This window comes from Diabrotica virgifera, chromosome 3 (genome assembly GCF_917563875.1).
Source record: "Diabrotica virgifera virgifera chromosome 3, PGI_DIABVI_V3a".
In the NCBI taxonomy this organism is placed as follows: domain Eukaryota; kingdom Metazoa; phylum Arthropoda; class Insecta; order Coleoptera; family Chrysomelidae; genus Diabrotica; species Diabrotica virgifera.
Genome location: NC_065445.1, coordinates 29,244,309 through 29,259,428, shown reverse-complemented (window position 1 = coordinate 29,259,428; position 15,120 = coordinate 29,244,309). Strand labels below are relative to the sequence as shown.

The window sequence follows — 15,120 nt, the reverse complement described above, 5'->3', positions numbered from 1 at the left end:
GACAAAACTATAAGCCGCTATTAGTTACTATACCAAGAATTTGAATATCAAGTGATTATAAAACAAAATTAAATATTGGAATTTTCATGCTATTTGTAAGTTTGAATATAAAAATATATAGTTAACACCAAATGTTCAAATGATATGCACTTTTTGCTCACTTTTATAAAAATATGCAAAATTTGACATCTTTGCATTTTTTATGCATTATATGCAAAATAGGCAATTTGCATATTTGCCTAAGTCTAGTCATAACCCTCACAGTTTATGGCACTAGAGAAGTTTTACTTGAGTAATTTTTCTTGGCTAACAAATGTATTATTACATGTTAGGTTAGGGCAATTTAAAAATGAATGGTACTTATCACAGTAACGCAAACTGTCTTGTGGCGCTCTTGCTAATGCTGAGGGAGATAAAAAAAAAGGGAAAAAAGGGGTAATAACGACGTAGACGCACTATGCAGATTCTAAGGTAACTTAAGTATATGACATTATACCGCAACGAAGGCAACACCTAAAGTAACGTGTAAGGCAAAAAACAGATTTCCCATTTTTTTAGAGTTATGGCACTATTGAAGACGGGGTACGACTTGATGGTTGCATCTTGCAAAACCATTTTTCGTAAAATTAATAATAAAAAAGTTTCCCCTCTGGTTTCAACTTAATAGCCCGGGAGGTAGTGTTAAATTTAACTGGAGCATTTTAGCACGGCTGTTTTATTTTTATTTAGTTAGATGTTCCAAATCATATTAACAAATGATGTGTCAGCTGGCCCAAAACCGGGGATTTTAGCCAAGAAAAGGTAAAATGTGAAACTTGATGGAAAAACGCTACAACTTATATGTCAAATATTTATCTCCGTGACTTACGTGTATAATAGCCAAGAATACCTAGCTACTGGCTTTCACCCAGACGACTCGGGTTCAAATCCTTGCCCTGAAAATCTTTTTGTTTTAATTGACATTTTGATTTGAAAAATAATTATTTTTTGATAATACCACGTTTTTATTATTTATACGACACAATATAAAAAGTCTGTATATATGTCTTATATAATCGTAAACTATGCATTTGATCATAATATGATAATATCATAATATTATTATGATTGACCTCCTTAATAAACAAAGTTGTTGTACATCATCCCCTAAAGCTTCTTTAGTTAGTACGATCTAAGTAAAAAAGGGCGTTGTCCCCCCTCCGACGTTCTTTTTTATTTTTGTTTTACCCTAATTTTTCACTTTTCTATCACCAACCCCTTATTAATCTAAATATTTCCTTGTTCTCTATAATATTTTATAAAAATAAATGTTTGTCTGTATACCCCTTATCGAATCGTAAACCGTGCATTTGATCATAATATGATGAGCTCAAGCAAAGTTGTTGTACGTGAACCCGGGAAGGTATCTGAGCTAATACGGCTAATCTTAGTCATCAAGTAATAATTATTTAGGCAGTCAGCACAAAAACAATATTATTTATTAAAAAAAAAGTATACGCAATATTTTTGAGTATTTTTTGGCTTTCTGGTAATTTTTAGGTATTTAACTTTTAAACATAATTTTTTAGTTTGCCGGGTCAGCTAGTTAATAATAAAAAATATTCTTGAACTATGTAGTTTGGCAAAGATTAAAAAGTATAAATCATTAATTTATGAATTTTAGATTGTAAGAAAAAAGCGTCAGCTGAATATGTATGATCAAATGCAAAGTTTACGATTCTATAAAAGACATACAGACTTTTTTATATTGTATCGTATAAATGATAAAAACGTGGTAAATATTATCAAAAAATAATCATTTTTCAAATCAAAATGTAAATTTTAAAAACAAAAAAGATTTTCAGGGCCATGATTTGAACCCGAATCATCTGGGTGACAGCCAGTAGCTAGGCTACTGTATCCTTGGCTATTATACACGTAAGTCACGGTGATAAATATTTGACATATAAGTTATAGCGGTTTTCCATCAAGTTTCACATTTTACCTTTTCTTGGCTAAAATCCCCGGTTTTGGGCCAGCTGACACATCATTTGTTAATAAGCTTTGAAACACCTAACTAATTAAAAAGAAAACAGCCATGCTAAAATGCTCCGGTTAAATTTGACACTACCTCCCGGGCTATAAGTATGTAGACGCACTGTATAACTATAAGTATTATTACAACTTACCCATTTTGCTTCCAACATAAGGCATTTCATATAACACTAAATAAAAACAAAATGAATTAGATCAATCAAAAAAGCACAAAAATAAAAAGTATTACCATAAGTTTTGGATCGTGAGGATTATTTACTATATCGTACGCCGCGTGGTCACCTAAAAAGTTTATAATTATATGGCGGAATATTAATAAGACAGTGAGTGACCTTCCTTTGTGTCTGCATATGCAGTCGTGTCAGCGAATGCGCGAAAGAGCTCTGTACTTACTTTCTGAAACTCCGGCTTTTTTTATACAAATATTGTGAAGATCTTTAACGTATTCTTGAAGTTCTGGGGGAAGCTCCATCTGTAAAAATACGAAAAATTGAACCAAAAATGTTTGCAAAGGTGAAGATTAATAAATTAACCCCTTTAGCTCCGGTCACTCGTACACACGTCCAAATATGACCATAGATCATTGCCATTGGACGCGTAAGCGTGCTTTGTGTGTATTATATTCAAACGAAATTATTTCTATATATAAACATTTTCAATTGCTTTGCAACACGAAAATGCAGCAGCTGCATAATACTCTGGTTAAATCGGAGAGTGCAGGAAGAGTCTATACCGGTTTCGTAGGTCTTTTCCCCCTCATCAGTAGTCCCATATCCTCTTCTCTCCGATTTCCCCAGGCATTATACTTTGGGCCTTTCCGAATTGCAAAGAACGAAATATCACGGATGTACTAGAGCCGTCTACCGAAAAACAAAATAAGTTATCAATCGAAGTAGCACATAAAACGTCAAAAAATATCGTTCCCATACCACCAGAGTGACAACAGGTGGAATACTTTCATTGGTTACAACCTTCCCCAACTATAATTTCAAAAATTATAAATCATACAGAATGCCGAGGAAATTAAGGTGAGAGAATTTTAAATCATTCACTACCCATCTACTCAGCGTAGTAAGAGTTCCAACAAGAAAGATTCCTTAGTACTCAACAAAAGAGTAAATGAATTAAAATGTATAAACATTTTCAATTTCTTTGCAACACGAAAATGCAGCAGCTGCATAATACTCTGGTTAAATCTGAGAGTGCAGGAAGACTCTATACCGGTTCGGAGGTTTTCTCCCCCTCATCAGTAGTCCGATTTCCTCTTCTCTCCGATTTCCCCAGGCACCATATTTTGGGCCCTTCCGAATTGCAAAGAACGAAATGTCACGGACGTACTAGAGCCGTCTACCGAAAAACAAAATAAGTTATCAATCGAAGTAGCACAGAAAACGACAATACATATCGTTCCCATACCACCAGATTGACAACAGGTGGAATTATTTCTGCCTGCAAAGGAGCTGAGGTTGGAAATATTAAATGAATTTTTTTATAGTGGTCTTTATTTTGTAGACCACTATACGGGCTTATAGTAAAATCAAATTCCTGGAGACGGAAGCAGCGTTTTCAGTACCAAGTTGTGGCGTACAGGAATAGATCCTGGACCGGCTCATCATTGGATACTAGGAGGCATGACTGAAACAGTTTTAATGGCTCCTACACTGCGATGAGGAAGGCAACGGGAAACCACCTCATTAAAATCCCTAGTAAAATCATCATGACTAGAAGTAATGAAAGATTAAAGATTACTGATCATGGAACACGGAAACCAAGATCCGGCAGGAGTGGCATGACAACATACTGCAGGGTCCCTCTGGTCGTCAGCCTGCGAAATCCCTGCATAAAAATTGCTACATGGAATGCGAGAAGTCTATATTCTCCAGGTAAAATCGATAATGTTGTATCCGAAATGAAACGACTGAAAATAGATATTCTCGGCATAAGCGATGTTGGGTGGCCAGGAGAAGGTAAATGTACAACAACAAATGGCACGATGTACTATGTAGGAAACAACAATCCAGCTCATCTTTATGGAGTCGGTATTGTTCTGAACAGTCGCATAAATGGTTCGATGATAAATGTTGTTCCTTATTCAGATAGAGTAATGCTGATACAATTAAAAGCACAACCGAAGAACATTAATATTATTCAGTTATATGCCCCTACAGCAGATAAGGATGACAATGTAATTGAGGACTTTTATACACAATTACAAGCGGTCCTCGAAAGTATACAGAAAAAGGAACCCATAATAATAATGGGTGATTTCAACGCCAAGGTGGGTCAGGGTAGAGTGGAAGATTGTGTTGGAGACTATGGGTTAGGAGACCGTAATGAACGTGGTGACAGAATGGTTCAATTTTGTCAAAATGAAAAATTTGTAATTAAAAACACAATGTTTAAACTCCCGAAGCGTAGACTTTACACATGGAAATCCCCTGCTGATGGTAACGGGAGGATGATTAGAAATCAAATAGATTACATTCTGGTTAACCACAGATTTAGAAATTCTATACTATCAACAAAGACCTACCCAGGTGCGGACATTTACTCCGACCACAATCCGGTTGTATCTGTGTTAAACATAAAATTGAAGAAACTAAAAAAGAAAAAAACGACTCGGATAGATTTCAATAGACTAAAAGATACAAGAACAAGAGAAGACATAAAAGAAAAAATTAATAAAAACTTGAAAGAAATTAATAGTGTGAACTCCGAAAAAGTTGAAAATAATTGTAAACAGATAAAGGCAGCACTAACAACAGCTGTAAAAGAGACGTTGACTCCTAAACGAACTGAGAGAACTAAAAGAAAGGCATGGATGACAGAAGAAATTCTTAATTTAATGGATGAGAGACGTGCCTATAAGAACAAAAACAAACAACAATATAATGCAATAAATCGAACCATAAAGAGAATGATCAAAGAGGAAAAAGAAAAGTGGCTGTCAGAACAATGCAAGGATATTGAGAAATGTGAGAGAAAGTACGATAGTTTCGGCATGCATAAGAAGATCAGAGAAATGACTGGTACAAAGAAGAAGACCTTTAGTGGAATGGTGAATGATTCAGAAGGCAAGATTATAATAGATTTCAAACAAAAACTCACAAGATGGAAAGAATATGTAAAAGAACTTTTTGACGACGAAAGAGAATTAATAACAGTGAAACGAGAAGAAATGAAGGGTTTAATGATACTTAAACAAGAACTGGAATATACTTTAAAAAACACCAAGGATGGTAAGACACCAGGGCCTGATTAAATACCGGTTGAAGTATTAAAACTTATTGATGGAGAAGTGATGAACATGATACTAGAGTTATTTAACAACATATATGATACTGGAATAATACCACAAGACTGGTTAAGGCCCACATTCATTTTAATACCTAAAAAATCAAATGTGAAAGAGTGCTCGGATTACAGAACGATTGCCTTGATGAGTCATATGCTTAAAGTTTTTCTAAAAATCATTCATAATAGAATTTTCCGCAAACTTGAAGAAGATATAAGTGAAACACAAATGGGCTTCAGGAACGGCCTTGGTACGAGGGAAGCGCTCTTTGGTGTGGGCGTACTATTTCAACGGTGTTTGGATATCAATCAGGATGTATACGCCTGCTTTATAGACTTTGAGAAGGCCTTCGATAGAGTCCGACACGACCGACTGAGACAACTTCTAATCGAAAAGAACATTGATGGAAAAGATATTAGAATAATAACTAATTTGTATTGGAATCAAACAGCACAAGTCAAGGTAGATGATGAAATGACCGAGGAGATCAAAATATGTAGAGGAGTAAGACAGGGGTGTATTCTGTCTCCTCTTTTGTTTAATTTTTATAGCGAAGTCATATTTAAAGAAGCTCTCTCGGAGTTAGTTGTGGTGTAGTGATCAACGGAAATACAATCAACAATTTGAGATACGCTGACGACACAGTGATATTAGCAGACAATCTTACAGATCTGCAACGACTGATGGAACGCACTAACCACTACTGCAACAGCTACGGACTTACATTAAACCTCAGAAAAACTAAATGGATGGTAATAACAAAAGATCCACACGCCAGGAATGATTTGGTTGTCAATAACACGGTTATAGAAAGGGTATCCTCCTATAAATACCTTGGAGTTTGCCTGGATCATACAGGCGATCAAACAAAAGAAATAAGAGCAAGAATAGAAATATCTAGATCAGCATTTAACAAGATGAAAATATTTCTCTGCAGTCGTGACATAAATCTTGATCTGACAGTGCGTATGCTGCGGTGTTATATCTTCTCCACTTTATTATACGGAGTTGAGTCATGGACCATCAAGATGGGCAGCATTAAAAACATTGAAGCTTTTGAGATGTGGTGTTACCGTAGAATGCTACGTGTATCTTGGGTGGACCACGTGACGAATGCCGAAATTTTACGTCGGATCGGAAAAGGATGTGAAGTTGTACTTACTGTGAAAAGAAGAAAACTTGAATACTTTGGCCGTGTTATGAGAGGTGACAAATACTCGCTGCTGAGACTGATCATTCAGGGTAAAATCAGGGGTAAGAGAAGTATCGGTAGGCGCAGAATATCTTGGTTAAGAAATCTGAGGGAATGGTTCGGCTGCAGTTCCATCGACATATTTAGGGCAGCCGCCAGTAAAATAAGAATAGCTGTGATGATTTCCAACCTCCGATAGGAGACGGACTTAAAGAAGAAGAAGATACGGGCTTAAGGCCATGGTCTTTACAAAGAAAACCTTGGAGCTCAGTACAACCCAAAGAGCGATGGAGAGGGCCATGCTAGGAATTAGTTTGAGATAAAGGATTCGTAATATCGACATTCTCGAGAGACTCGATCCATGTATAGCAAGGATCAAGTGGCAATAGATCGGGCAAATTGCTCAAGATAATCGCGAAAAATGAAATAGAGATTAACAAACTATGGACCAATAGAGAACAGCCGAGGAGTAGGCAGACCGAAGAAGAGGTGGACAGATGATATCAAACAAGTCGCGGGCAAGCAGTGCATGAGAATTGACAAGAATAGAAATCGATCAAAGCAATTGGAAGAGGCCTATGTCGAGCAGTTAATGAGCATAGATTGAAGCAGAAGAAGAAAGAAGAATTTTGTTAGAGTTTTGAATAGATTTATCGTCTTTTTTACATTAATGATACAGTATTTCTCTATCTCTGTACCTTCATAGCTTCTTACGAAATTTAAATGGAAAGAATGAATTTAAGGGAGAAGATAACACAAAAATAAAGATAATAGTAAACAAAGAGAAATTTACAAATAAATAAGAAGTAGTGGAGACACTTAACTTAAAGCAACATGTAAAGACGAACTAACCGGAATTAAAAATAATAGACATCGCATGGATGATTTGGCACTGATAACTTTCGAAGAAATAGACAGCAAGGGGAAAAGATGTATATACAAAAACTATTCTAAGACAACAAGTGGCGCAAAATAGAAAACACTGGATTGAATTGGGGTCCAAAGTTATGATTATCAACATAAAAGAATTTATGTTGATTTCCAAAAAGCGTGGTATACTCGTACATGCATTGAAACATATACACATAAATCGCAAGGACATTAATTTAAACAAAAATCTTTACTACAATCAAACAGTGGTCGTACCGGTGGAAGACAGTGAGACAAACGAAGTGGAAATTGAAAGAGGAGTCAGACAGGGATGCGTGGTGTCGCCACAATTATTTCATGTGAACTCCCAACTAATATTTCAGGAGGCACTATGGAAAAAAACTGAATTTTTGGTATAAGAACTGAAGGGAGCATCAATATTAACATAAGATTTGCAGACGATACCGCAATCGTGGCAGAGAATATAGACGATTTACAAATTCTCCTAGAAATCATTACCAGAGAAAGCAAAAAGATGGGACTAACAATGAATATAAATAAAACCAAATAGATCGTGATCTCAAAAAACCCTGTTGACAACATAATCTGACATTGGAGGGTAAACCGCTGGAGAGGGTAGGCAAGTATAAATACCTCGGAGCAATTATAAGCTCAGAGTTAATAGACCAGGACTAATATGTAAAAAAACGTCTATTTTTGGATGTGAGAGGTGGCATTCGGATTTTTGCAGATAAAATTAGGTGACACCTTCAGTAATAATAATTGACTTTTACTCCTTCTCAAATATGCCCGGAACATTAATAAAAAAATTAAAATATTTAAATATTTCGAAAAACATCGATTTTTTTTCTGCTTTCTTTGCTTATAACTTTAAAACGATTCGGTTTGGAACAAAGTCATATAGAAATAAAATAAAGATAATTAAATTTTAATTAAATTTTGTATGATATACGGCTAGTCAAAAAGGTCTTAAAGTATTACCTTTTCTACAATATAGCAATAAATACAAAATAAGGGGGCAAAATACGCCTGTTGTTATTTAATGTTTCTTTACCCCTTTTGTAGCACTTAGAACCTTAGTAATTCGCTTAGAAAATTCTTATAACTTACTTAAACGGTCTACCAAATTTCAAATTTTTTAAAAACTTTCTGAACAAAAAGTAGACCAATTAGGGTTTGGCTAATTTTTTCACATATAAAAAAATGCTTTACCTATCTAATACACTTTACAGAACTAAAATCGGATTATTTAAGGGGCCTCAGCAATGTTTTGAAGTTATAAACAATTTTTTGGCTTATAAACAAATAGCTTTATTTAATAATAAAAAAATTAATTTTTAGCAATGCAAATAACTAACACCGGTATAATTTGACTTAAACTTTCAAATCCGGTCAGCATAATTGCCGCGTTCAAAAATTGCAATTTTTCGATTTTTTGAAAGTTTCCGTTTATCTCGAAAACTATGCATCCTACGAAAAAACTTGTAAGAACTGCTTAGAATTACCCAAGAAACACAAAAAATGTTTTATTTTGAGAAAAATCGATGTTATGTAATTCCTCAAGTTCTTTCTTGACAACAATCTTATCGATATCCGGATCAACTGTTACCCAAAAAATTCGTGTTTTACGGGTCACAATATATAAAAAAAACTTGGGTAAGTCCATCTAAATAAAGGAACCCGTAGCACCCCCTCCTGGCCACAGCACTAATTTGTTTATAAGCCAAAAAATTGTTTATAACTTTAAAACATTGCTGATGCTGCTTAAATAATCCGATTTCAATTCTGTAAAATGCATTAGATAGGTGGAGTGCTTCTTTATATGTAAAAAAAAGTTGACAAATCTTTATACATTCTAGTTTTGTTGTGCAAGATTTTAAAAAATATATATTTTTTTAAGTTTAGATTGCAAAATTATTATGCAAAATTTAGTAAGTCAATTTTAATGAAATTTGGTAGACGATTTTAGCACATTACAGAAATTTTCTGAGCGAAATAGAAAGGTTCCAAGTGTAGCCTAAATGATGGAAAAACATTGAATAAAGACGGGCTTGTTTTGCCCCCTTATTTTATATGTATTGCTATTTTGCAGCAAGGGTGCTAAATTCAGACATTTGTAACCAATCGTATCTGATAGAAAATTTAATTATCTTTGTTTTATTCCTATACGACTTTGTTCCAAAATGAATTGTTTTAAAGTTATAAGCAAAGAAAGTAAAAAAAAAAAAAGAAATCCTTTGAAATTTTTAAATATATTATTTTTTTTTTATTAATGTTCCGGGCATATTTAAGAAGGAGCATAAGTCAATTATTATTAACGAAGTTATCACCTAACTTTATCCGCAAAAATCCGAATGCCCCCTCTCACATCCACCTAAAAACAGATCCTTCCTGGTGTATAAATCAATCAATCAGATTTATAAACTACAAGTCAATGTTTACAAATAAGAAATTGAGTATGACCATCAAATTGAGATTTATCGAATATTATCTTTGGTCTAAACTACTATATGTGATAAAAGCTTGGACTCTATAAAAGTCCAATCCGAAAAAAAAATTGACGGCACTCGAAATGTGGCTATATAGGCGTATTCTGAAAATTCCTTGGACTGCAAAAGTCTCAGACGAAGAAGTGTTTTTTCGAAGACCAGTTGGACATGGCAGAAAACTTATGAACACAATTAAAATAAGAAACACGTTGTAGCTTAGTCACATACTTCAAAACGATAAATACCCTCTGCTATACGTCATCCTGCAAGGATGAATAGAGGAGAAAAGGCTTGGGAAGAAAGAAAAAATCTTTGCTGAGGAACGGCAGAGATTGGACTAACCTCAGTGTTGAACAGACATTTCGCATTGCAAAAGATAGAGAAGCGTTTAAAGAAGTGATCGTGAACCTTTAGTTAGAAGACGGCACAAAAAGAAGAAGAAGAAGGTAAATGTCGGGGTTAAAATTAAAAAGTGAAGATAAAGCTTATTTTTCTTTAATGATGGCCAAATTTAGTAACGGGTTTGGAACGAGAGAGGCATTGTTTGGAATGAACGTACTTGCTCAAAGATGTCGAGATATATCTGTAGACATAAAATATACTGTTGTTTTATTGACTTCCAAAAGGCATTTGATCGTGTTAAGCACTCTATATTGATCGAAGCTCTAAAAGACATAGGATTGGACGGCAGAAATGTTCGAATAATTGCAAATTTATATTGGAATCAAACAACATCAGTTTTAGTAGATGATGTGGAATCACAGGCTCTTAATATTAAAAGAGGAGTACGGCAGGGATGCCTCTTGTCACCACTGCTTTTCAAAGTTTACTCCGAAAGAATTTTCAGAAAAGCTCTTTCTGAAAAACAAGAAGGAATACTTGTGAACGGTAAAGTCATCAATAGGGAGCGGATTTTATGCTAAATGCATATTGCATGCATATTTCGCATATTTGAGAACTTTACTAAATTTTGCATATTTTTAAAGATACATGCATATTTTGTGCCTATTAAAAAACATTTAAGCCAAAAAATTTTTTTAAATTTTTTAATTTGACACAAAATATTTCCCCGCACAGGCTGTCGTATCTATTAATTCGAGAACTACCTGAAGAGGACGGCTCATTCACTGCCTTTCATTTTTTCTTAAAAAATACCCGATCTTATTGTAACCCGTTATAAAATGATTGTAGGATGTTAAAGTGATGAAGGATGGTTTACCCGGAAATCCGAATTTTATTTACTTTTATTATATTTAGTAGGTACCTATAATTCTGGTGATTCTTTTAAATCCTCTATTGTTAAGAGAATTTACACCTTTAACCGTAGTTTTACGATTTTCTAACGGAAAATAACATGTTATTTTAAATACGCCCCAATTACTTCTATTGATGTTGAAAGAAGTTTTTCAAGTTATAAAAATATTTTATCTAATCAAAGGATATGTTTCCTCGTAAAGAATTTGAAAAAACACATTGTAGTGAATTATAATCGAAGATAATAATATATTTATAGTGATATTGTTGTTTTATTTTAAATAGGTAACTATTGGTAGCAGTTTTTGTAAAAACTGTGAATGAATTGCATATATTATAAAAAAATTATTTTATTTGAAAGATAATAAATAAGATTGCCGCCCCCCCTATAAAAGAACCCCTTAGAATAGAATAGAACAGAAAATTTGTGGTATCTCGAAATGCGCATTTTTTGAATTTTTGTGCACATCTTGCGCATATTTCGTAATTTTTTACCGCATATATGCGCATATTTCATCAAAATTGATCGCATATAAATCCGCTCCCTAGTCATCAATAATTTGCGATATGCGGTCGATACAGTACTCCTAGCTTCTAGTCAAGAAGATCTGCAAACACCACTTGATAGTGTCGTTGAGAGTTGTAGGGAGGCAGGTCTGGATCTGAACATACGGAAAACAAAAATACTCGTAATAAGTAAACAGAAGCATATAAAACCGTCTATACAGCGTGTCCAGAAACTCTACCGACAAACGAAGACAGAAGGTCCCTCAGATGATTTTAAGACAATTTAACCCAATTCACCTAGTCCGAAAATTCTTCTTAAGGGAGCTAGAGCTCTTTGAAGTTGGCGTCATGTAATTAGTTTTTCTTAAATACCTCCAGAACGCTTCTCTTTAGAAAAACGAAAATTGGTATGCTTATTTACTTTCCAGAAATGAATCGATTCCATCCATTGCAAATTTCTGGTACCTGTCATAGGCGCCCGTTTTGGGTAAGGCAATGGTTATTTTATCGCCCAACTGTTTTGTATTTAATTTTTAAGCATTTTTGACTCTGAATTATTAAATTGTGAGGTATACTAGTACTAAAAGGTACTCTTACTTTAAGTCAATAAGATACACCGTTTTCTAGAAAAATCGATTTGAAAATTTTTCGTTCTTTGAATTTAAAAAAAAAATAAAAAAAAAACTATCTAGAAAGATGAAAACTGGTACATTTATTTATATTTTAAAGATTAATCGATTTCATTAAAGGCGGATTTCTAGAAACGGTCATAGGCGTTCGTTTTGGGTAGGTCGACAGTTATTTTATAGCATAACTTGTCTTTAATTTTTAAGTATTTTTGACAGTAGATTTTTCAATTATGAGATATTCGAGTATTGCTGTTACAAAATCTCGTGAACCTAATTCATTCATTTGGTGACGTCAATATACGAAGGAAACGATTGAATCCGACATTACTGAAAATATCAGGGCGCAGATGGGACCCTGTCGCGCAGTTCGCAGCAAATAAATTAGTCGTATGTCTTTAGGCTTCATTTTATTTCGGTTATACATACGTATTTCCAAGGTTCACGAGGTTTTGCACCAACTCTACTAAAAGTTACTCTTGCTTTAAGTTGGTAAAATATATCGTTTTTTTCTTATTTTTTTTTTTTTCATTTTTTTTTTTCAAATTCCCAAAATTAAAAATTTTCAAATCGATTTTTCTAGAAAACGGTGTGTCCTACCGACTTAAAGTAAGAGTACCTTTTAATACTAGAATATCTCACAATTTAATAATTCAGTATCAAAAATGCTTAAAAGTTGAAGACAAAAAAGTTATACGATAAAATAACCGTTGCTTTACCCAAAACGGACGCCTGTGACCCGTACTAGAAATTCGCATTGGATGGAATCGATTCATTTCTGGAGAGTAGATATGTACACAAATTTTCGTTTTTCTAGATAGAAGCGTTCTGGAGGTATTTAAGAAAAACTAATTACATGGCGCCATCTCCAAAGAGCTCTAGCTCCCTTAGGAAGCATTTTCGGACTAGTTGAATTGGGTTAAATTGTCTTAAAATTATCTGAGGAATCTCCTGTCTTCGTTTGTCGGTAGAGTTTCTGGACACCCTGTATATGTAAATAATACCAAACTTGAGCAAGTTGATAAAATCGTTTACCTTGGACAGCAACTAAATTGTACCGCAGAAAGTAACGGCGAAATTAGATCTAGGATAGAGCAGGGACCTAAAATTGGCATTGAGGATCCGCCTACTTCGCTGCTACGTGTTCTCGGTCTTACTTTATGGTGTCGAGTCCTGGACTGTGAATAAAATCGATCTAAATTGCCTTGAGGCTTTCGAAATGTGGTGCTATAGAAGAATTTTAAAAGCTTCCTGTGTGAAGAATATTCGAAACTCCACAATACTAGAACGTCTCAGCAAGACTACTGAGATCATAAAAAGCATCAAGCAGAGCAAGCTGGAGTACTTCGGACATGTAATGAGAGGTCCCAAATATAGGTTGCTACAAAATATTATGCAAGGAAAAATAGCAGGCAAACGCAGTCCAGGACGAAGAAGAACCTCATGGTTGAAGAACTTGCGAGATTGGTATGGTGTTGATACAAGCATGCTATTTAGGGTGGCAGTGAATAAAATTAAGATAGCTATGATGGTAACCAACGTTCTGAAAGGACGTGGTACATGAAGAAGAAGAAATTTAGTAATGAAAAGGATATCGAAAGAAGAAGAAAATATATACATATTTGCAATTATTATGATATCAACTGAGGAGGGACGCTAAAATTAATTTTGTCATTCTGTCTTCTGTTTATATGTAAATAGTTTTTAATTTCGAAATGTTTATAATAGTATAAATAATAATAATAAATTGTCCCAAGTCAAAATCACTTACACGGCCAGCCACTAGAACTACCAGCGCAAAAAAGCAACCCACTGTTTTAAACATTATTTCAGTGTTTTTTTTTATTTAAACTAACTAGTGAGTCGCCAGATGCATCTGGCTTCTTAAATATCGATACACAGGATATATCAATCTATGACACAAACAAATAATTATCAATTAAAAACTTTTAATAGCATCCTATACTACTAATTAATAAGGTACTCTATTAAAAATATTAATTATCAATCCTCTTACATGATCAGATATATGATATAGAGATTTGATTGACAGTTTGAATTTTTATGTACGGATTGAAGAGACATGAATTGCTGATGATTATATTCAATTAGAAAAAAATTGAAGTTTCTCTGATATGCCTCGTCGATTATCATGGGGTATGATGAATGGGATTGCCATACATTGTTTTTAACGTATTATTAACAAGGAGTCATTGACGGTTTTAATGCATTTAACAACCTTGTTTTGTTCAGAAAGTGATACGTTTAATTAAAATCACTCTGTAATATTGTGCTTTTGTTTTAATCCAAAAGTAGGTATACCAAAAATTAAAATTAGTCCAGGAACCGAAGCTTTTTACCTCGCAATTTTTACAGAATGGATCGATTTGCTTGAAAATTTGAGAATAAGTAGTGGATACTCCGAGAATCAAAATCTATACGATGCCGAAAGGCGCTTTTACCATGGGGGTGGTTGCCACCCCATCTTGGGGGGGAAATTTTTGAAGTTATACTTCTTTACCGGCGATATGAGGGTGAATTTTTATATGTTAAAACCTATGATCCCGGCGCATGCGCATTATAACTTTGTTCTGGTAGGATGTTCAAATGACGTCAAAAATTATTCAATATGGCGGCTGTGGCACAGCTGTACGTAGTTTGATTATTTATGGTTGTTGCGTTTTGAAATTTGTGGGAAAAGAAACAAAGTTAGTTAATATTTATACTGCCTTTTTAAATAGTTTTCATATACCTATATTTTTGGACTTTTTGACTATTTTGGACAACGAAAACTCATTCTAATTTAGTAAGTAGTTTTTATTATAATCATAT

At 34.1% G+C, this 15,120-nt stretch overlaps 1 protein-coding gene across 1 annotated transcript in view; it reads right to left on the bottom strand.

Moving 5' to 3' along the window:
* The window catches only part of LOC114340152 (pheromone-binding protein-related protein 6-like), a 37,337-nt gene extending 23,146 nt beyond the window's left edge, over positions 1-14,191 (bottom strand). The window contains exons 1-4 of the mRNA XM_050647847.1: positions 14,060-14,191; positions 2,428-2,506; positions 2,264-2,316; positions 2,169-2,204 (exon numbers count right to left, since the gene is read on the bottom strand). Of these exons, the coding sequence (XP_050503804.1) occupies positions 2,169-2,204; positions 2,264-2,316; positions 2,428-2,506; positions 14,060-14,113 (222 nt within the window). The 5' untranslated portion in view covers positions 14,114-14,191. The remainder of the gene's footprint in view (positions 1-2,168; positions 2,205-2,263; positions 2,317-2,427; positions 2,507-14,059) is intronic.
* Positions 14,192-15,120: the final 929 nt, after the last annotated feature.